The sequence below is a fragment of the Colossoma macropomum genome, unplaced genomic scaffold, assembly GCF_904425465.1.
Source record: "Colossoma macropomum unplaced genomic scaffold, Colossoma_macropomum, whole genome shotgun sequence".
Lineage (NCBI taxonomy): Eukaryota > Metazoa > Chordata > Actinopteri > Characiformes > Serrasalmidae > Colossoma > Colossoma macropomum.
Genome location: NW_023494799.1, coordinates 10,253,174 through 10,278,035, shown reverse-complemented (window position 1 = coordinate 10,278,035; position 24,862 = coordinate 10,253,174). Strand labels below are relative to the sequence as shown.

Sequence of the window (24,862 nt, the reverse complement as noted above, 5' to 3'; positions counted from 1 at the left end):
AGTAGCCAATCAGAGCACAGTGTTCAAGTAGCCAATCAGAAGACAGAACTCAAATAGTCAAGCAGAACACAGAGTTCCAAGTGGACAATCAGAATGCAGTATTCAAAAAGCTAATCAGAAAAAAAAACGTTCAAACAGCCAATCAGGAGGCAGCATTCAGCTATGCAGAAAAGGCAGGATTCAACTACCCAATCGAAAAGCAGGATTCAAGTAGTTATTTAGAGCATAGCCAATCAGAAGGCAGCTTTGAACTAGCCAATCAAAACGGAGAGTTCAAGTAGCCAATCAGAAAGGAGAATTAAAATAGACAATCAAAGCACAGGCTTCCTTTAGCCAATCAGAACGCAGAATTCAAGATGCACATCTGAAGGCAGGGTTCAGCTAGTCAATCAGAAGACAGGATTAAACTAGCAAATCAGAGTGCAAAGCCAAGTATCTAAACAACCCAATAAAGCTGGTGGATTTCACTTCAGATGTTAGTAAGAGTCTCTAGACTATTTTGTCATTTTGCAGAAAGAGTAACATTGAAAACATATTTGGAAAGAGCAGATTGGCGGCTGAAGACGAGCGTAATTAGAGATAAGCGTAATTAGACTACTTAAAACTGTGCCAAAAGATAACCATCAATCTAGCAATTTATCAATCAAGGAGAAGACGTTGCCTGTACCATCAATTTATCTTGCCAAATACCCTATTAATATTAAATTAATTTCTTCATTGTGAATATCAATCACTCCCGAGGGTTTTTTCTATCATTAGCACAATAATTGCCCTTGTTTATTAGAGGAAAGTGAGGATGTAATGAAGCAGATTTAGCTTTTTCATTTCATGTGGCCTGCTTAAAGGGAACCCTGTGATCATCAAGAACTTTATCTGTTCTCAAGGTGGGGAGAACATTTTAAAGTAAAAGGTTGGAAGCCCCATCTAAGACGTAATCTTATATTAGCACGTAATCTAATATGAGCAAATACTCCTTAAAAGCAGAGGGAGTGAAGGAGTCTTCTAGCTGCCAGTATGTGAAGTGTGTTTGGCCTGTCCTGCTGCTGCCTGAGCAGAATCACTTCTGACAGGTTTTAACACTCCTGAGAAATGGCCTCTTGTCCTCTGTTCATGTTGGACGACGTTAAAGCCGAGGGTGATGAAGCGCTATAGACTAAGGAGGGAAGCGCAGGTAGGTGACCCTGCAGGAATAGATTTGGCATAACACGATGAATGAGGCTGAAATTATGAGACACTTAACTCCTTCCATGGGTCTAGAGTTTGACAGAGCATTGTAGATGGTTCCTCATCACATACCTACCTCACCAGAGACGTGGGCAACCTTAACGTCTGGAATTATGAACACAGGCCAGAAATGACTAAAACAGACCTTAGAGAACAAATAATAAAGTGGAAAATATTATACTGCAGCAATTATGGAAGAAAGTAGTCCAAACATTTTTCAAAGTATTAATTTAATGAGGGCACCCCCTTTGGTGTTTAATATGTCCCCTGTCAAGCATAAAGCTCTGAGCATTATTTCTGTATGTTTAATGAGGTTGGAGAGCAAATCTAGGGGCCTTTCAGGACCCTTTAGGATTTTTGATATAGGTTTCACACATGTAGATGGTCCTTTTCAAGGGCAGAACACAGCTTTGTCCAGAGACTGAGATGGTCAGGGCAAAAACGTCCATTTAGTTTTCAATCTACCTCTTCTGAACTGATGATGAGGTATGCTTGGTGCCATAGCTTTGGTGGAAGGTCCAGCTATTAAACACAGGTGCCAAAAAGAGTTTCTTTGGAGTGATGCCAAAGAAGAACCACTTGTGCTTTCCCAAAGAACATTTCAGTGAATGTTTTTTTAAACTAAATGAGATGTGCAGGTCTGATGAACCAATTTGAAGTTTAAAGAACCTAAAGGTGTGCCAGATGTGGTTCTGTGCAGGTGCATTTTTTGTTCATCAAGGTACAAACAATGTAAATGTGTCCTCAAAGGTACAACAGTGGTTTTAAGGTCCAATTGTGAACTTTAAATAAGTTTTTTTTTCAGGTGAAAAGTACATATTTGTACCTTTTCATATCCTAATGTTTTAAAACAGAACAATAAAATAAAAATGCTGGAGACGAGACGGGGCTGTGTGGAGTCAGTACAACTTAGAAAATATCATTTCAATGGATTATGGTACAATTATGTTCCCTGACTAAAGGTTCTGAGATGTACCCTTGAGGGTACCACCCCAGTGACAAGAAGGGTACTGCCCCAGTGACAGTTTCATACCATTTTTTTCTAAGAGTGTAGAAAGACCAGACCTTTGGTTAAAGAGCCCATATTATGGATTTTTAATGTAGTATCAGAGCCGGTTTATGAGGAGCCTGGCTTCTTCTCTTTCCCCCATTATATCACAAACGGGACTGCAAAACACCAGAGGGCGTCCGCGAACAACAAATAGGGTGATCTGAGCTAAACGGCTAAAACCGAAAAAGTTAAAGTAGTTTTTAATCGCTTGCTCAGAACTTTCCTTTTATTTTGTAAAGTATAAAGATGTATTTCACTAAAAATAAAAACAGGTTTTGGGCAGCAGGATGCTAGCAATATGGCTACTGAGTGCTGACTGGTTGGCAAGCGGAGCAGCTCATTGGCTGTTTGCGCTCTGCACTGTCATGAACGTACATAAGGCGCTGTTTTAAACTCCTATTACTTGATTTCAAAAGCATTTAAAAATATAACAAAGAGGTTAAAATGTTTAATGGTGCTCTGTATTCAGGTACTGAAGGTATTCTTTTGTATTAAAAATGTTTAGGCATTTATAAACCATTATTTTACTCAAATGCTCCATATTAACTCATTCATTTTCGATTCGCATGGGAGCACCCTCTAGCGTTTGAGGAACCCAGAAGACATTACAGAGTGGTAGTTATCCTCTCTACAAGTTCTCTGGTAGTACGTAAACATGTACAGCCCGTTTCATTTTAAAAGGATGAAGGTGTAAAATGAACTATGAGCATTTTAGTACATAAAGCCACACAAATGTCCTAAGTAAACCTCAAGAGGAAATGAAATAAAATCCAGTAAAAACTGTAAAATATGGGCCACTTTAAGTGCCATACCACTTTATAGTATTGCCACCAAACAGCCCCAAAGCATAAATGATCCACCACCAAGTCTGATGATAGGTTTAAGGTGCCTTTGACACAAATATGTCAGTGGAATACATGACCACAGTGGTGTGCTTTGGACTTGTCTTCTACGGTACCTTTTCCAGCTGTAGCTCCAACGAGAAAACCCTGACACAAAGACTCTCTTTATGCAGCTTCCAAAGGCCAGTTGGAGTGAAAGCGCCACATTATGGCTGACCCAAAGATGCAACTATTGCCTGTAGTTCTTGATCTGTGGTCACTTAAATTCTTCTTTACCACCCTCTTCTTCACTTCACTTCACTCTCCTCCCCTCAGCAAGTTTGCAACTGTTCCAGATGTTTAAAACTTTTTTTATTGTCCCCATAGTGGTTTGTGGTATACCCAAGCATTTATGTATTTATTTACTCATTACCTGCTTGGGTAGGTAAACAACCATCTGTCTGCTGATTTGATTTCCCATGATTCATTTGTGGTAACAATTATTGTCCTTGGGCGAGGTCCAGAGGTGATTACGTTAGACAGTCTGAAATGTGATGGAAGTAGTATCGTAAACACAGGAGTGAAATACAGCAAGCTATCAAGCCATGTTAAGTGTACATAAGGCATATAAAACTTCAAAAGAAGGCAGTAAAACAGCAAGATAGTGTCGCAACAATTTTTTAATTAGGAAGAGAAGAGGGATTACATATTAGTTACTTCTTACACGGTTTAAAAAAAAACATCTAAGTAAAACAGCTGCAAAACATCACATTTAAAATCATCTATACACAGGTGAATGTACATTATAAAACACATATATACACTCTTTCAATATATTATTATATAAAGAATTTGTTTCTTAACCTTAAACATTAATGCTGGAAGCAAAGCAGCTTGAAGATTTGAGTGTTTGTATACTGTACCTGTAGCTCTCTTGACGGAAGTTATCAACCTGGAACCAGATGTAGGGATAGGTAGTATTTTCGATCAGTTGTTGGATCCTATTTCGGTAACGTATTTATTGTAAAGGGTGGAGATTAAGTGCCAAATTCAAACCAGGAAGACAGACACAGACCCCATTTACACCTTGTCATTCCATGTGACTTGTGTTTTGGACTGTAACCTGATGAGTCCTCATGCATTTACACCTGGTTGTCAAATGCGTCTGCAGTTAGATTGAAATCCGACTGCTGTTTGGCACGTAATATGCAAATTTAGCTCATATGCAACAACCAATCACCTGTGTTGTTCCTTGTTTTATCTTGTTCTGGTCAAAAGATGGTTGCCATCGTGAATATGACAATTTTGCATGCATGATATTCATTTACTTCCAACGGCTTTATATTGGTGTTGGCAGGTTAGAATGACTAGTTTTCTGTATTTGTAGTCACAGCCATGAATCATATGTACTAAAATGCAATATTCTGTAGCCAGACAGAGAATAACGACAAGGCAGGGTTGAACGACTTGAAAAAAATCGAATGGTGATTTTTCTGACCAATATTGTGACTGCAATTTAAATTGCGATTATTGTCTATAAATTAAGGCCCAATCCTGTTTTTGGCAAAGAAGACCATTTTCTTCTGGCTGGAGGTTTGAACACTAAACATAGTGCACCAGACTGCCAGTTAGCTGTGGTTGTGTTGCCATGTACACGGCACACGGGTGTCTAGTTGCTTCTGATTGGTCTAACTCATCATTGTTGTTATACTGAAACCGCAATTTGAAAGAGGCAAGTTTCAAATCGCAAGAGCTGCAAATTTTATTACAGCCTATGTTATTAAGAATGTTGCCTCTTTTAAGTTGGGAGATCAGCAGCAACCACAAGCAACCAAACAAGAATGTGTTGTGATATCACAATCACATCTAACTGGCAGTCACATGCACCATGTTCAAGCCTTAGAAAGTGGATCTGCAGGTCTTAATGGTTAAAAAAACAGGCCTGGACCCTTAATTTATAGAAAATAATCCCACAGTGACAATCAGAAAAACTGCAATTCTGAGACATTTTGCCCAAATCATTCAGCCCTAATCTGCAGAACCTGCAGACTCTGTGTTATTAGGTTAAACTTCTCCTTGTTAAGAGACTATAATTAAAAATACAGCTCTTACGATTTGAAAACGGCACTCTTTCAAATTGCGATTTTGATATAAAAATGACACATAAACTGATCTGACACATTACCTTAACTAGCTTGGGACGCTGACGGCTAACATGCATCTCAGACCACACTGCCTGAAGTGGTTTGAGTGATCAGATTTTAGATTTGAGTGATCAGGTCTCTGTTAAATGCAGCTTGGGTGCATGTACATCTGCATTTTATGTGGATAATCTATAATTGGATATAATCCTGATACTGAAGACGCATGAAATGAGCAGATGTAAATGGAGTCAGAGTATCTGTATAAGCCAGTCCATCACAGGGCCATATCCATGTTTCATTTATATTCTTCCTATGGTCTGACATTAGTGAGTATCACTTATAAAACACTGAAATAGTGCTGTTACAAAAACTGTCCACCCTACTGAGATTTACTTGATAATGAGAATCAAGAAGCTATCCTGATTAGCTGCCCTCAGCATTCGTAGACTGTAATGTCCCCTTCAGAAAAATGTGTAATATTGCAACATACTTCCACGCAACACCACGCAAAAAAGTGTTGAATTATTGTCTTGTGAGTGCACGTTTTTTGTTTTTTCATTTTTTGACATGCCCTCCTGCAGTTTCTATGGGTTCGATTCAGTTCTTCAAGGGTTACAAATGTGAATGAGAATGCTTCTCCCAAATGAAATCAACTGTACGAATTCATGGAAGCAAATTCAAAAGAGCAGTCTGGCAATCCAAGCTCTCGCTCATGGTCACTTCAGCAGGAGAAACACCAAGACGAGAGTGACAAGGAGGGACGATGACACTGCAGTGGCTCTGTTATACACGTATGGAGTCCTTGGTGAACTTTGCTTCAGCGTGCTGGGCGGAAGTGCCTTCAGATCCTCCAAGGCCCCATACGCAGCCATGGAGAACTCCAGGTCTCCAGTGGTGAGAATGTCAAAGACGCATGACTGGAAGTAAACGTCCTCCACCTGCAGCGTCTCCCTGCACTTGGTGGTGGCGCGCTCCAGCATGTCAGCATGGGGAACTGAGCCAGGCTTCAGCTCCCCCCCACCGCCTTCCTCGTCCTCCTGCTCATACCAGGAGCCGAGGAGCCGTGGTGGACGCAGGCTCTGCTGCCGGGTCAGCACGTGGGCCTTTATGACCTCGCTGCGGGGACAGCCATGCAGACACAGCTGCAGACCGCCGTTCTCCTCCGCTAGCTCCTCCGGGATGCGGATGGCGAAGGTCAGGTAGCGGCCCACCTGACGCACGATGATGGAGGCACCCAGGTAGCGGGCCTGGATCATCACCTGCCGCCCGCCCGAGCCCCCACCACCGTCCTCCACTATCCAAAGGCTGCCTCCTTTCCCGCCGCTGCGAGTGCCGTCTTGGAAGGCTGACGGTAGGTCCTCCGTGGTGGCTTGGTACACCTTCTGTTCAGTACAGTCGTGGAAGGATTTGAATATGACTGTTATCTGTGGGCGACACAATTACATTTAGTTAGTAAGAGTGAAAGCAATTAGACTTTTTCCAATCATTGAAACCTAAGCTTATTATTCCTTTATTAATATTAAAGAGCCTATATCATGGAAAAGAAAATTTTCCTCACTTTTTTAAATAAAAGGCCTGAAGATTTTTTAATATTAAACATTTCAAAACCCAACACAGTCCGTATATAGAAACTAAGCCATAAAAACATCTTATTTCGAATTAACTGCTTTTTTTATGTCACAAAAACACGCATTTTTGTGTATCCCCAAATTCAGCCTACTCCAGCATAGTCCTGCCCATTCCCCCTAAAATTATAAGGAGTGATTCAGTCTGGACTGCTTCTTGAATGAGGCACAATACAGGGCAACCAATCAGAACAGAGCTACTTTACATAAATCAATCTTAAAGGTACAGTTACAAAAAAAGGCCTCTTCAATTTTAAGGGATAAAGACGTGATGGAAGGTGTTCTTGAAAAACTGAATTTTGACTGTTTTTGTGGTACATGAAACCACACAAATGTCATAACAGGACCTGAGAGAAAAAAAATGCAAGAAAAATATAAGATATGGGGCATTTAATACATATTATTCATACTACTTATTCATTACTATTCATAATTCTACTATAAATTATTAGGGGTTAAGCACCATCAACCTTTCTCATTAAGAAGTCATGATACATTTTGCAGGGCAAATCCTGGACTGTATTCCATGTGTACAGCATGAGTAAATTAGAGCTTAAGGACTTTCTGGGGTGAAATACCACATCTCACCACAGCGTGGCAGTAGGAGAACAGAGAAAGTCCAAGAACAAAAGGACAATGACGATATCTAAACCCCAAACTGCTAATTCCAAGCAGAGCTGTTCTCTGTGGCGCAGCTGATTTTCATTTTTTCAATCATATTAGGATTAGCAGAATTTGATGTCATAAAAAAGAACATACTTGACTGCTGAGTAACAATGCCCACTGATTAAACATGATCTAACTGCTGTCATCTGCAAATATAAATATTTGCTACAGGCACTACTATCTGTTTTGTTTTAAACTAGTGGGCTGACCATTATTCAAAAAGTTACGGCCTCCACCAATCCTTACATATTCAATCATCAGCAGGACATCAACCTGCTGCATACATAATTGCAACTTACCCCTCTACAGGCATCTCCTTAGTTTTAAAATGGTCCATATCCTACATTTTTCTTGGATTTTAGGTTTGCTCTGAGGTCTACTTAACCCCTTAAATGACCAAGGTGCACTGATAGGCCCGAAGTTTTACTGCACACTACTACAAACTAAGAATAGCTCAACCAGTTTGCAGTGAAGTCCCTGTGGTTACTGAATAATAAGCCTTAGTATCCATTAACACTAAAATTTTAAGGAGTTAAAACACCTGTGTGGTTTTGTGTACCAAACACAGTCACAGTATGTTTGTACATGATCGTATTCTAACTGTCTTTATCCGTTAAGAATTAAACAGGCTGTTTTGTGCATTTAAGAAACTGAAATGAGCTCTGTTCAGATTGGCTGCGCTGTATAGTACCTCTTCCAAAAAGCACTGGAACTGTTATATAAAAATATGCATGACTTCCTTTCAGCTACTGTTATGCAGTGTATCAGTGCCTTCACTGGTGTCATGACTTGCATTAATACATGAATCTTGTAGCTTTAACTTTGTAACATGGTAAAGAGCACCAACTGCTATCTATAAAGCCTGCAGAATTGCCTATTGGGTGGATGGTACACAGTTACACTAGACATTTGCATCAAGACTGGTGCCCAGGTGCTCAATTTACACCTGAAAGATCCTATTCATGAGCTTCTCTCTCCTGCTGCTATGAAGCAAAAAGAACACCTCATTGGCATCTGTAAATAGTTGAATGAAACCATCTGGCTGGAGGGTCAGTGGAGGCAAAATGTGCTGCAGGCATGAGCATCAGGCAGGAAGATGCAAATCTTCAACAAGTCAGCTACACTGATGTAATACAATCATAAAGTTTTGATTTCTTTGCTTTTGAAATAAGGCATTTGGTGTAAAATGTAAACATAGTTAAATTAAAACTGTACACTTCACTACCCAGACCATAAAACACCCGCTTTTTGAATACATTGTTTCTGTGATGTGAAGAGAACTAACTCATTTACATATATCCACCTATTCAGCTGACAGCAGTTTAGCTCCGGCCATTCATGTAGAAGTTCTAGGGAGTGTTTCAGCGTTGTACTGCGCCTCAAAGCACTCCAGAGGGGGTGTTTTTATGGTCCATATTTATCCTTAAAGGTCTACAAGCATATATAGCTGCATGTCAGTAACTGGCATAGACTCAGAGGAGACATATCTGTTTATGATGACTTACCTTATTGGTTGCTGTTGCACTTGATCCTTCCACAACCGGCACGTTTGTGACCTGTACCGACAGGTAGCGGTTATGAATGAGTGGCCAAGCGCCCTCGACTCTACACGTCTGGAACTCATCTCTGAATGTCCGTAAGTGGGGGTCTCCGAATAATCCACAGTGGCCATACTTCTTTTGCTGTGCTGCAGGGCCAGAGGCCAGTGCCCGGCTCTCGTAGTCGCACACGTCCACCACGGCTGGCCTGGAGGTGCTGGGGGCTTTGGCCGAAGAAGTAGGGCCGTCGCTGGAGCAGTTGTGCTGGACGAAGAGCTCCTTGATGCGAAAGACAGCCGAATGGTAGACCAGGTCTCCTCTGCAGCCACGGGCGGTGCGCCTGGTGCACAGTGAGTAGGCCCTCAGGGCGATGCAGTAGTCCACGTTTGGGAGGACCTCTTCCTGAAGACCGCCGGAGGGGGAGGAAGAGGCCACGTACTCAGCATTACACCGCTGGATCCGACATGTCTGACAGTACACTGTAGGGAACAGAGTGAGGAGAGTTTCGTTCAGGTTTGGCCCATTTAAAAAGTCATGAACAGGAAGGTTCTAATGAGATCAGATAGAATCAGAAACCTTTCATTCATCATGTACAGTTTGTACAAGGAATTTGTGCATTAAAGTGCCTACAGATCTCTATCTAAGTAAGGCATATTTTGATGGACCAATATCAGCCATATTAAGCCATATCCAATTCTGTTCATTTAGGAATGCTATATTTACCCCACTGTCTGAAACTACCTCAATGTTTAGTATAAAACTGTGTGTAGAAAATGAAAACAGCCCAACAGCCATCTACAACGTACATTACCTGCAATGCAGTTTAAACTGCGGTTACTCTATCTGCCTTTCATTAACACGGTTTAAGTAGGCGAATATAAAATTTCAGTACACAGCTATTAGACACTTAGCAGTTACAGCATGTTCAACGCCAAGAAAAAAGAATACTGTGTACATTAAAATAACATAAAATACAAAAATAGCGTGTTAACAACCCTATAACACACTTATTTCACATAGGCTGCCCAGAAAAAGACAGTGTTAGTTTTACTAACTTTAATGAAGTTAAAATGAGCATTGTGTGGCTGTATATTGTATGTAAATACAAATAGCCACGGACCAGATATCAATAGATAATACAATATTAAATAACTTTGACTGAGGAAAATAAACTGAGTGAAACATCCCTTGTCCTAAGCCCTGTTACGGTCTTGAGTCTATTTCTCAGCATACTGGAGTGAGATTTTGAGATTATTTATGGTGCATAACAGCAGAAACGGCAAACTTCACGTACATTCTTGATGTAAATGGCTATACATGAATGTAACACACAACTGCTTAAAAATTAATTGCTTAAAAAAACAGAGACACTAGACAAATGTTTAGATTTGACTGATATTTTAAAATGATATTTGTTATGTTTATTGTATTCTAGAGTAACAGGATGTTTAGGCGACGCTGGGCTGCTATGCTAAAATGTCTAAAATCTGCATTTTAGTTATTTTACTGCATTTGTAACTCTATAGACATAAATGTTATATTTCTATATAATGCTAAATCGGGTAGGTGTTGTCCTGATTTCTATTTTTTTTTCAATATTTGTGTATTAGCGCAAAAAATATTGGATATGGCATAGGCCCACACTTTGCAACAGTACATCACTACTTTTTGACTGTAATAGTCATGCGCTTAGAAAAGAATAAAAATAATAAGAGTTAGATTAAGAAGGTACGTGTTTGCATAACAGCTGGAACTGGGTCATACTCTAACGCTAATGAAGGGCCTGCTATGATAATTGTAAGATTTATAAAGAGTTAATGATACTGACTTCCCAACATGAAGCTAATTAGATGAGAATATATATAGTAAATATGCAGTTAACTGACTAGCCTACATTTTTACTCGTGTGCCTTGCTTTTTCATGGCAACAGTTAAGCTGAGAGATCTGTTGTGTAACTAAATGTACCAATATTATTTATTCAGTGTGCAATGATTAAGACAATCAAAATATTATATGACAGATTTCTGTCTTATGATGTTTGTTACTCTTGAGAGATACTTTCAAGCACAGTAGCAGTGCTCTAACTGATCCTGAGACAAGGCCAACATCAAATCCCAGTATTCACAGTATTCTAAGCGTGAACCGAACAAGATATGACAGTGTTAAGATTATCTTTTTAAGATAAGACAACACCACTGGGCTGGATGCACACAACGGTTCTACAACAACTGGAGAAACCTGACCCACTTTAGACACGTCTAAAAAACAAAAGTGTTTTAAGCATAAACAAACGAACCACAAGAAATGAAGAATTCTCAAGCGACATGTGGAAGCATCACCACTAAACCCATGAGAACATGAAACAAAACATTTTAAAAGGGAAAAAATATGACTCACTGGCAGCAAACATGACCTCTGGAGAGGATTTCACTGGCCAGCAATAAAACAAACCCTTCATGATGTACTTCACTAATTGTCCTTTAAAGGCAAAAGAAAATCCAAAGCAATGGAACACAATTCGAATCTGTTATTGGGAGGCTGTAAACAACTGAGAGCATGACGGCTGATTAAAACTGTAATTTTAAAGGAATACACCCTGAAACTAACCTTCCCATTTCTGTCTGCATTGTACAGTGCAAATAACATGCATAAACTCCAGTATATGTGGAGATTAAAAACATTTTCACGACCCAACATCAGATACGGCTGAATATAATATCAATAGCTGGTGTTTTTTTATCTAAACAGCCTTCATAAAAGGCTTAAAGGGCCAATATCATGGAAAATCTAATTTTACCCTGCCTTGTGGTAAATCAAACAGTTTGATGGAAAGGATGTAAACATTTTCAAAATTTTCAAAACTGTTCACAAAGTCAATACATGGAAACTGAGCTGCAAAACAGTCTAATCTGAATTCACCGTTTTTGTGATGTCACAAAAGCCAGAGCATTTACATATATCCACACAATCAGCCTACAGACGTTTAGCCCCGCCCACTCCTGCTGAATTTATAATAAGTGTTTCAGCCCTGCTTTTTTTGAGGCATGATATAGGGAAGCAAATCAGAACAGAGGTTGTTGATGTATATCAATCTTACAGAAACTGTAACAAAAACATCCTGATTAATTCTAAGGGATAAACAAAGGTTTGCAGGCAACGGTCAGGTAAAAAGGAATTACGACCATTTTTGCCATATGACCAATTTTGTAATTTTTTTATGTTTTTGTGGTGCATGAAACCACACAAATGTACTATTTGAACCTCAGGGGGAGAAAATAAATATAAAATTAAAGGATGCAGGATATTGACACTTTAAGTTCAGCAATATTAGGCAGACAGGAGTAAAGTTTAGGCCCAGTGTGGATTAAATCTCACTCTTCTATCCTTCCAATGAAATCTGAACTTATTTAATCACTATCCAGACTTTTAACCTAGCTTCTATATAAAGCATGTCATAACGCCAGGAGATGTGTAACTATTCCATCTCGAGAGTCAAATGACAGACTCTAAATTAGGCTACTAATGTTTCAGACTGTGTGAGCATTAAATTACAAAACTACTTATTAAACTGTAATAATGTTTTTATAACTCAGATATAAATGTGTCACTAAACAGACACTGAATGGTAAAAGTTTGCCCTGAAAAGCAGGCCAGCTTTTGTCCCAACCACTTCAATAAGTAATGTTTTGTCGCTGAAAAATGCAGCTCTGACGGAGCCCCGAAAGTGCCATCGATAGGAAAAACAATATTTCCAACGACATCGTGTCCTCACAGTATTGCTGCAGTCCCTCGCAAACTATTTGCGTTCCTTTGCAATACTTTTGAATTCCCTTGCCATTTTTTGGATTTCCTTGCAAACATATATGCACTCCCTTGCAAAAAACCATTCCATTTGCAAGGGAAAGCAAATCACTGCGAGTGAGTGCAAAATTATTGCGACGGAACGCAAAACATTTGCAAGGGAACGCAAAATTATTGCGAGGTAACGCAATGCCGTTTTTTTTATTTGTTTTTTTTAACCACAGCCCCTTAAGGGCTCCGTAAGCTCTTGGGTTTCAGAAAAAAAAATAATAAAAAAATTAAAACCGTTCATATTAACTTCCAAAAAGAAGAACTTGTGTGATGCGTGCTAGCTAACCTAGCTAGCATAGCTAGTCAGCAGCCAGAATGAAGTTGGTAAACCTTAAAACAAATAACTTCGCAACAAGATCGGGTAAGTTAACGTTACTTGTGTAGCGATAAGACTCACTTCAAATTAAACAACCAACTTCGACATTTTGGATCAGTAAAAGCTAAAGTTACTACAGTTAGCTAAGTTAGATAATTATTAACAGAAAATCTCAGCGCACAAGTCGGGCTTCATGTTAGCTTAGCATGCCTGCGTTGTTTGCTAGCTCCTTTAGCCGCATAGCTGCACAGCTTTCTGAGGAGTTTGTTTGGCGTAAATGTGCTCGGAGCGGATTTGAACTTTTCCATATAAAAGTTTTAGCAGAAACCGAAAACTAACAGTTACACGAGCAATGTATTTAAAACTCTGCCTTATTAACTCAGTGCTGGTTTCCTGAGGAGCTGTTTAAGAACTTCGTGTGCTTCGTTTTCCAGCTAGCGCTGCTTTTCGCTCCGCGATGTTTTCAACAAAGCTGTGTTCGATTTTCCCCGTTCCACCTTAAATAGTGCAACAGTTACATTCTGGCGCCTGTAACTGCTGTAACATTTAAGGTGGAACGGGAAAATTCGAACAAGAAGCGGGCGAATAGGAAGCCAACTTCAGCCTCGTATGTTTTCACCAGTTCTGCTGCCATGCGAGTGCGAAACTGAACAACACGACTCTCACCTGGTCGGAACAGCAGACAGAGAGAAAGCATCACAAGGGAAATCCAGTTCCAGAGCTGCAGCTTAGCCAGGTTGAAAGGTCCGCTTCTCCCCATGCCAATCCATTCAGTTAGATTGGGGCTCTCCGACTGCTGCTGCTGCTGCTGCTCTTCGACGCTGAAGCTGCAAGAAGCCACACAAAGTTTTTCATCTCCCCTCCTAAAGCAGCGGCCCTCAGACAGCTCTAACGCGCTGCACGGGAGGAGCCTCGAGTTTGCCAGCCCCCTCTCGGACGATGACTAGCAGTGATTATTAGCCACCGAACTGCATCGACTAATCGACAAAAAAGACTCACTGACTAGAGGTACTACTGACATTTATCCCGTTACATGTACCCAAGTAAACCATAAGGAAAGTAAATGTAAAGGGTTTCGTTCAAAAACACATTATGGACCACTTTAAGAGTTTTCCTTGTTATTAATTGGTTTATTTGGAGTGGGTTTTACACAGACAAGAAAGATTAATGTTACATTATGATGAATACCACCTTTATTAGAGGAATAAAATTTATATATATATATATATATATATATATATATATATATATATATATGTTTATTTTTTTTAGTTTTCTCAATATATTTACATATTTCATGTATATAAATATTAAAAAAGACACTATTAGATATAGAGATGTACATCTATTTAAATACATGTAATAATGTTTTATATACATACAAATCAACACATTTACATATACGCAATACATTTATATATCGCTGTGGTCAGAACAAAACCTTGTATCTCCAAAATGGTAACTTTACAGGAGAATGAAAAAACCTACTTTACTTTTAATGTAAGTCAATGAAACCAAAATTTTTCCAAGTAATTTGGGTCGTTTCTTTCGACAAAACATTAATCATGAAATTTATACACAATGTAAAGGGCGACAGGCATTCTCAAATTCTGTCAAAACCTGAAAAACAGAAATGGAGATTTTTTCAGACAACAGCGATATATGTGTTTGTTCAGGCCATAGCAGTTTAGCCACGCCCATTCATGCTCACGTTATAGGTGTGTTTCAGTGCTGGTTTCGTTTTGAATGAGACACAGTACAGAGCAGCCAATCAAAACAGAGATCATTTACATAGTGTCACTGACCAAGAATAATGAATAAATATAAGTGAAGTAAATGATTTTTACAAACTATTTGAGCAACGCAGCTACCCTTTACACTGTGTCGAAATTTCATGATGAATGGACTAGACTTAATAGAAATGCTCCAAAACTGCTTTGAATAAAATCTCTTTACATTAACTTACAATAAAAGTAAAGAGCATTATTTCCTACTTCTCCTGCGAAAGTTACCTTTTTTTGTAGATTTGTTTTTGGGACTGCAACAATAGATCAGTCTTAAAGGCACAGTAACAAAACAGCCTGTTTAATTCTAAGGGATAAAGAGAGATTGGAAAAAAGACAAAAGAGTTTTTGTGTTTGCGTGATTCGTGTCTACAGCTCAAGGTATGAAACATTGGTTGCACTTTTTAAATGTTCCTGTTTGACAAAGAAGACCAGCAGGGAAAGCTAATATATTTAAACACAAAAATCTGTGTTTAAAAATATCAGCTTTTGCTTGCAGTACATTAAACCTTATAGGTAAGTTAGAATGTAACACCTCAATCAGTCATCAATCAGTCTTACCTGTTTAAGAGCAGATTTCCAGGGTCCATTTGGAGCAGGTCGATATTCTGCAAGACAGAAAGCAACAGGTTCAGATTTAATCGAATCAGTTGCATTTAATTCAAATGCCTTCAGTTTAGGAAGTGATCCAACAGCATGGTGATAAACATGACCATGCCACTTGTTGTTTGCGACAGGTTATACATGTCTTAAAGGGGAATTCCACCTTTCCACTTTTCAAAGTTTCTGCATAATTAAATGGGTATAATGTAAACAAAGAAAACTTCTTTGTTTTTCAGATTTACCACCATTTTACCATCAATGTTACATATAAAACTGAGACAACTCATGTAGGTTCACTGGTCATTGTGGATGGCATATAAAAAAGCTGTATTTGCATGGTAGACATCACAACGCCTGGTTCCTATCTGCACCACTGGAAAGAAACTGTAGTAAGAAATCGGTAAGTTTCACTACAATTAACTATTTCACATCACACCACTCTAATTGACTTTACTTACATCTGAACAATCGATTCATGCAGAAATTTTAGAAAACCAGTGGAAAGGAAAAAGCTTTGCTGACATACTAATATGTCTAACAGTGAAAGGAATCTATTAGCCACCAATTAGCTTCATCCCATTTGAATAATGCTATTTGGTGGCTATTCATTTCTGTTTATTGTTTAACAACACTAACATTTTGTGACTGAACTATTCCTTTAATTAATAATTTAATAATTGGAAAACCACTGTTTAGTATATTAACTACATGGGACATGTTGCTAAGGGCAACATCTCAACCTTTTCCACAACAATAAGTGCATTAGTGTCGTCTGTGGCAGAATTAATTATGGTTGCGCTGATTCGAGAGTGGTGGCTGCTCCCGAAAAAGTCATTCCTCTCTCAGGCCCGTAAGGGTATTGATACTACAGAGGCATCATTCAGATGCAGACCAGTGAAGCAGACATTTTCATTCACTCAGGTGGATGGATGGGTGAGCCTCTTACAAGCACCTCCTGCCAGCGGATGGACGGACAAGGGTGATGGGCGGAGAAAGGGCCCTTTCTTTCCCCTGAGCTTGGGACCATATTACATTGCATGATCCAGTGCATATACATATTGGGGGGTTCAAGGAAGGGGGGGCGCATGTCAATTACTGAGATGAATCAGGTAAAAAAGAAAAAAGAAGAAAGGAGGAGGAAAAGAAAGAATAGGTCAGTGCATTTCTCCTGACACTGACTCACTTGTTCTTTATACAATAGAGGAATGATGTCAGGCTGGTAAAATTAGCCCTTCGCTTCACGGCAAGTCTGAATGCCAGACCAGTGAGAGGGCAAGAGAGTCAGCAAGCTAGAGAGAAAGAGAGAGAGGAATAGAGTGACTACATTTATGGTTGGTAAAAGTGAGGAAGACAGCAGGATAAGGCCACTGGCTAGCAGCCTAGAATGTCATCTCTTGAGTAAACGTTAAAAAAAAAGAGACGGAAAGAGGCTGAAGTGGGATCAGCCAGTATCGACAAAGAACAGCTGAAAGTGACAAGGCTGACCAACTGTCCGCAGTTTTAGTCAGCCCTTAAATGGGAGTGAGAAAAGGAAGGCATGAGAGGTGGAAAGGAAAAATGAGGAAAGGAAAAAGAGAGAGAGAGAGAGATAGAGAAAGAGGAAGAAGTATTGGGTTTCCATTGACTGTATGTCTGGGCAGCTGCATATGGTCCTCATTATGGCGCTCACACGGCGGGCGCAGATCCACACCGTGCGGCTTGTTTTTGTTATTAGGGCCATCACACTGCGGTATGGAGGCCAGGCTCACAGGTTTGGTCTACTGACAGCACCCAAAGGCTCTTAAAGGAATACTCCAGCTTTTTTCAGCATAGTCTCTGTTTGCCACATCTGTACTTTGCAGTTAATTACCACAGACAAAAATTCTGACATGTTTCTCTGAACTTCCCTCGATACAGACAAGCACAGAAAACCTGCTGACTCAAAAAATGATTATAATAGAAGCCAATGAGCACATTCTTCAGTGTTTACAGTCAACAGTCAACCATTAAAATAGTCCTCCATAATCAACCATATGAAACTATTATTGCGTTATCAGGTTTTTCATAAGTGATATTTCTGAGGAGGACAAGGTAGAGGGAAAATAAGTGAAAAAAGGAGTTCAAAAAATATTAGAAGACACAGAGAAAATGGAACTACTAACAATCGTGCAAGACCTGGTAGACCACCAAAACTGTCCCCATCAGATAAACAGTACTTAAAGCTTTCATCCACTCTTGCTTCAGATCTGAAAAAATCCAAAGGATGTATAACTGCGAAGATCATAATCAAAAGAGCTGCTGGTGTTTTCAGAACAAAGGACTGACCACCCCAGAGTCCAGACCTCAACATTACTGAATGTGTTTGAGATTACTTGGATGGTGAGAAGCAGAAAATACAACCAACTCCTAAGACTGAACTTCGGAGGAAAAATAAATTCTCTGGAGATTCTTTAAGAAACTGCGGACAAGTCTCCTAAAAAAGAATGAAAGGTGTAATAAATACAGGGTGGACGCACTAAATACTGGAAAATTTGTTATTATATTTAGTTGTTGAGGCCTCAGTGTAGTTTTCTGTTAAATATATGTTTTCTTCTTTTTTTACTTGTATTGGTCATTTTGCCCGGAAGTTAAATAATTAAATAGACTTTAAATTGTGTATAAATCATTGGTTTACATTTTGGTGCCTAATTTATTACATTGCAATCTACTTTGTAACAGTTGTTTTTGAATTACTATGATTAATATAACAAGTGATCCCCAACTTGTGTACAGCTTTCTGAAGAAGGCTTACGCCACAACGTATCTGTTCAGACAAGTTGAAATAAAGTTTTGTTTATTTTGCATTGTAAGGTGCAGTTTCTACTTTTATATCTCTATTGACAGGCAAGTCATCCATAGCAGCTCCTACATTAATACTTAGTACAAAATACAAACCAAATCCAGATACTACATGACATGCAAAATATGGAACCATAAACTTCTACAGGCTACATCTTCATCTCGTTTGAGCCATTAAATAAAACTTAACTGGCTGAGTGACTCTGAAGTATAGCTCAGGGATTTGCTTTAGAGGGGAGTGGAGATTGGCTGTTCAGGGCAATTATCATTGTAGATAACAGAGGCAGAAGTGTAAGGGCCTATAAGAGGCTGCTCCTGATAGCATCTCTGCTGAAGAATCCCACTTAGCCACTTTGATTGATGGCCTACCAGGCTCTTGGGGGTAGGCGAGGTGCAGGAAGTGGGGCCTTTTGGGGGCAGTTCAAGTGGCTCTTTTAATCTCTGACAGCGACAATTTGTTATTTTCTGATTAGCATGCTTACAATACATTGTACTGAATGCAGTTCTGCCACTCTCTAGGTGACAATCAGCGACCGGTTGCATATTATTCCAAGCGATTAAACCCAGTCATGCAAGGTCATCCACCATGCATTTGTTCTCTTAGTGAAGCTGCTGTGGATTTAGCTCAGATTTAGTGGCAATGAACCAATTGTAAGTTTGTGTGCCTCACGCTATGAATTCCATTTTAACGTCCACTCGCACCCCCATGAGTACTTTCGGTGAAAAATATCCTCTCATCACTAGTGCATGTAACACAGAATCCCATTATTGCCAAATGAAACTGAAGGAGTAATCCAAGACTGCTGAACTGTTTGGGCCACGATTACAAAACTCCAACCTGACCTTACTGACTTCCCTGACTCTAATTTAGACTGTATTTTTTGTTGATGGTTCATCTCTCAGGCTTTGAAATGGCTCTCAAGTCCACATCAAATGCCATTGTTTCTCTTCATGGTCCAGTTTTCTTCATCCTTGTCTGCTCAGGCAGCTAAACGTTTTGCTTTGACTAGAGTTTGTATATTGGCTGAGGGCAAATCCTTTACTGTGTATATGGACAGTAATTACACACTTTCCATTGTACATTCCACTGGTTTTGGAGCATACCAGCAAAACACAACATTATGCTGATTTTGCTGGTGTTGAGCATCGGAACAATATTTCATATCTCCATTTTGTTTTTCTGTTTTTTATGTAATTTGAAAATGCCTGTTGCCCTTTATATTGTGTTGAAATTTCCTGATGAATGGATCAAAAGGAAGTGCCCAAAATTACTTCGAAAAAATGTCTGGTTCCATTGATTTACTTTGAAAGGAAAGTGTGTTTTTTCCTTGTCCTGTAAAGTTACCATTTTGGAGATACAAGTTTTTTCTGACAGCAGCAGCTGGGACCAGCTATACGGGTCTATGCTGTTTTTTTCTAGCAGATGTAAACACATTTCTTAAGCTTGCCCCTTGAAGCAACTTCAAAGTAGTTTTTATAAGGAGATTGTAGTGTAACTAACTACTTTATCAAGTAGGTTGGCTATAGCTTAATTACATTTAATTATGAATAACTGTTTAAAATTAGCTTCCCCAACACGGAAAACAATATACAACCTTCTTTGCTATATGCTTTGACAAATAGTAGTAAAAGTCAGGCCTCTCGATTTTGTAAAATCCATTCCTCTGTGCAACAGCTGACATCTGTTTCCTTGCTGTCAGTTGAAGAGATGCCACTGTAAGCATTGATCAGTGCATACCACAAGTACACAGGTAACCTTAGATTCAGGGTCATGGGGTCTTGTGGCTTTGGTGAGGGAAGATGGTAGAAACAAACAAGAAGCTGAGCTAACTAAAATCAATCCATTCCTGACAGCAGATAAGTCTAAACTGATCGGACTGGGTCCAGGTTAAAGAAGAATTCCACCGATTAATTAAGTTGCTAAGATTTAAACAGAGTCATTCAGAGTGGTTTGATGTGAAATGCCCCATTCTAGAGAAACATAGAGAGTCCAAATTGTTCACAGTGGTGGTGACAGGAACCAGACGTCTGAGGCATCTAATGCCTCTAACAGGTTCCACACAGAGAGGTATTGAATGAAGTGGATTTGGATATGTTGTCTGAGACAATGTATTAGTACAGTTTTGAAAAGGTTTTGGCCTAAAACATGTATTTTTTTTTAAATCTATTCATGTTGCAGAGGCACATGTAAGGCAAAATAGTATCTAAAGAAAACTTTTTTCAGATGTAACACTACATCAATATCAACATCGCACATAAAAATGCCGAAGCAACATGTAGGTTCACGTTGTGACACCTGGTTCCTATCACCACCACTATAAAGAAATCTGAATTGGTATGCTTAGAACGGTGCATTTCACATCAAACCACCCTGAATGACTTTGTTTTCTCAAGAAATCTCAAGAAAGACCTTTATAGAAATCTTGAAAAATTGATGGTTGACCTTTTAGGGTTAAGAGCTAAGATTTTAACTCTTAGAACGAGTTCAGAGTGAAACTTGCCCTGCCATCATTCAGTCCCTCTTTCAGACAATGTTTTGAGAAACTCTGCTAAATTTGACATCAGATTTCTAAAGATTTCTCTCTACTTTCCACCTTTAAAGATCATCCAACCACAAAAGTATCTTACACTAGTGGTTCTCATGCCAGTCATCAGGGACCCCTGGACAGTATTCATTTTTTTTCAAGCAAAACACGCAACACATAGTGATTGAGCAAAAATATAGACTGTTTGGAGATCCTGAGCAAAGCACGGGTTTGAAAACCACTGCCTTAAACAGCAAAGCTATTTTCTGTCTAACTGTAAGACAGGATGGTTTAGACATTTAGGAACAACAAACATCATTTAAATGTATAAGTTCTTAAAGAAACTGTAATTGCAATTAATTAATATTCATGTAATCGATTATAATATTATATTGCACATATAGTTGTGTGGTAATTGTCATTAGTTGTATGATTATAGTGTGTTGTTTACATTATGTCAGCATATTTTATGTTCTTTTTTATTTTATTGATGTTGTTAATGACATATTGTTGTATACAACAGTTTGAGTGCCCCTGGTCCAATAACATATTATAACATAATAATAAACCCTGTACACTTGCACATTTTAATCCCCACTTACTATTTATTTGCTCAATTGATTTTAAACTGAATTTATGTTAAACCCATTGTGCACTAAGGTTTGTAGCTGAGATAAAAATCCAAAGTATCCTTTTTTAAGGGATTGATATTAAGGGAAGTATTACCCCAATGCCGTTCCAATACAACAGTCACTGACTTAGACATCGATGGTCTGTAGTCAAAAGATACAGAAGAAATTTCAGTAGAAATAAAACAAGTTGATAAAGTTGAAGACCTTTCTTTTTATACACTTTCAGAAATCAAGGTACTAAATTGTCACTGGGGCAGTGCCCCTCTTGTCACTGGGGTGGTACCCTCAAGGGTTCATCTCAGTACCTTTAGTCGTGGAACATAATTGTACTATAATCCATTGAAATGATATTTTCTAAGTTGTATTGACTCCACACACCCCGTCTTGTTCGGTTTTAAAACATTAGATTATGAAAAGGTTAAATACAATCTTTTCCACTGGGAAAAACGTATTTAAGATACACAGTTGGACCTTAAAACCACTGTTGTACCTTTGAAGGTACACTTACATTGTTTGTACCTTAATGAATGAAAAATGTACCTGCACAGAACCTTTATTTCTAACAGTGTATGTACATGTGCATGTGTTTACTTTGCATATTTAGTTTCTCTGCTGTCAAACTTTCCAAACTCTGTACTAATTTCTTACTGTATTTTTTGACCAAGTTCTTCAGTTTCTTTGCGGGCCTCAAAGGGAGAATGACTGGAGGAAGAGAAGCAGTGCAAATTCTCCTGAATTCCCTCTCTCCCACTCAAACACCTGCTCTGGATCTCATTTCAAACCCCTCAGCTGTTGCAGGGCGGTGTGTGGGAGAGCACAATGGCCAAATAAATCCCCGGAATCAAATGGGACTTCACTCTCAAACTCAGGCATGGGAACACAATGCACTTTTCACTTAATGCAGTCTGTATAAAACACCTTTGTTAGCTGGTCATTTTTGATTATTATTTGTAATTTAGGGAACTCCTCCACTGTCCATTACTAAGGGTGCGGAAAGCTAGATCAAGTTGTCTTGTTATAAAAACTTGTTCTTTCTGCTTTCCTCAGTTTGTCCATTTCTGATTATGGCCAATAAGGTCAATTGCCTCCACCAAATTTCTTGAGAACGAAGTAAAGGCTGAAAGGCTTTGAGGCTGAAATCTGCACAGAATCTGAGTTGTGCACAGTCCAGTCCTTGGCCTTTCATGAGCACTGTGGCTTTCTTTACCCACCAATAGGCTAGAACAATTATTAGTTTTGTTTTTTTGTTTTTCAATCAAAATTGCAAAGTGCAATTTTCAAATTACAAGAGCTTCAATTTTAATTATACTCCACGCTCTTAAAAATGTTTTTAAAGGGTTCTTTGGTGAAACGGTTCTTCAGATTGATGGAGAATGTGTTGTATATGTTCCTTCTTGAAAAGGGTTCTATATAGCAACAAAAGTGTTTTTCTATTGTTATAAGCCTAACATTATAACAGTACACTTTAAAAAGATGGTTCTTCAAGGGATCTTTAGTTCAGAAAATGGTTCTATATAGAACCATGAACACTCATAGAACCCTTTGCATGATTAAAGGGTTTTTTGCATTGGGAAAGCATTCGTCAGATGGCCGGTTGCAGAGTGCTGTACATGGTTCTATATAGAACCTTCTCGAAAAGGGTTGTATATAGCACCAAAATGTACTCTTCTATTGTTACGATGTCAAGCCTGTAACAATAGAAGAACACTTTTGGGTGCTATATAGAACCCTTTTCAAAAAGGTTCCATATAGAACGCTCTACAGCACACTCTCCATCAATCTGAAAAACCTTTCACAATGCAAAGAACTCTTTAATCATGTAAAGGGTTCAAGTGTTAGAACCATTTTCTTTACTAAAGAACCCTTGAAGAACCACCTTTTGTGTAGAAGAACACTTTTGGTACTTTACAGAACCCTTCATACAACACATTCTTTATCAAACTGAAGAGAACCCTTTGATCATGCAAATGTTTGTTTGAGTGTTCATGGTTCTATATAGAACCATTGTCCTTACTAAAGAACCCTTGAAGAACCATCTTTTTATAGAGTGTACATCTTTGAATGCTGTCTTTAAGTTTAGATTGGGAAAATTGACCATAACAGTGCAAAATTTGTGAACTGTAGTTTGCCACACAATGTTCAACATTCAAGCCTCAAGCTTGAAAAATGGATTTGCTGGTCCTCTTTACCAAAATAAAGGCCTGGAGCTTAATGTAAATAAAATAATTGCATATAAATCACAGTATTGCTCAGAAAAATCACAATTAGATATTTTCCACAAATCCTTCAGCCCCAATCACTGATTCACATTCCTGTAGTATGTCCAGTCTGTACTGATTCTCTCAAGACAGTATGTTTATGTTTTTTTTAGTACACTGGACAAACATACTTACAATTTCAGGCTTAAAGGTGGTTGTTACTGCTGCTTTAGCTGCTGTCCAGTGTCAGAAATCACATAAACAAGTCTAGATCACTTAGCAACTTAATGTGGTCTAAAGTGAGCATGTGATGTTGTGGGGTTTTGAATAAGCAGATGGAGATCAAGACCAGATCAGCCAGTAGTTTAACGTTGGTGCAGAAAGTCGGCACCTCAACCAATCATCGGAAGTCAGGGCATGTTCAGCTCAGATATATGAAAGGCATCACATCAAACTCAAAAATGCCTCACATGAAGACCATGCTTTTACAGCAGTCACCAGAAAAGATGCAAGGTTAAAAATAACTATATTATAACTAACAGCATCAGAAATATGTGTTTGCCCATGAAGAGAAAAATGTAGGTACATCAGACCAATGAAACAGATCAAGACATCCGTTATACGCAGTTATAAACTAATACTGCAGAACAAAAACCAGGATTTAATGTAGTTCCCCTTTATGGAGATGGATTAAATACATTCATATTAACACTATGAAGAGGTTCAGTAAAGATAGATGGAAATCCAAGCAGATCTTACCTTGTGTTTTTGCAGTTGCAGTATACGGTGTAAGGGCCAGCGGAGGAGCATTTCACTGCGAGAGGACAATTAACCCTGCTTTCCCGGCCGATTATGCCATGCGTCTATGCGTCCTGCTTTGCTCCGAATAGGGGGCTCGGAATTAATACACATGACAACAGCTGTCTTTTAAAGAATCGGCACTTTGATTAGCCTCTGCTTGAGCGATGTTCTCTGATTCCTGGATATTGAGGAAGGGAGATTAGAGGGGGGGAAAAAAGAGAGAAAAAAAATGCAAACACATTCACATGCATGCACACAAACATG

At 38.9% G+C, this 24,862-nt stretch overlaps 1 protein-coding gene across 1 annotated transcript; it reads right to left on the bottom strand.

Moving 5' to 3' along the window:
• Positions 1-5,073: 5,073 nt before the first annotated feature.
• On the bottom strand, positions 5,074-24,685 carry rgmd (RGM domain family, member D). Its single transcript, XM_036586645.1, has 5 exons — positions 24,557-24,685; positions 15,584-15,630; positions 13,905-14,065; positions 9,037-9,548; positions 5,074-6,664 (listed from the first exon to the last, which is right to left on the bottom strand). Exons 1-5 carry the CDS (start codon positions 24,605-24,607, stop codon positions 5,957-5,959), a joined length of 1,479 nt encoding a protein of 492 aa, XP_036442538.1. The 5' UTR covers positions 24,608-24,685; the 3' UTR covers positions 5,074-5,956.
• Between the last annotated feature and the right edge of the window lie 177 nt (positions 24,686-24,862).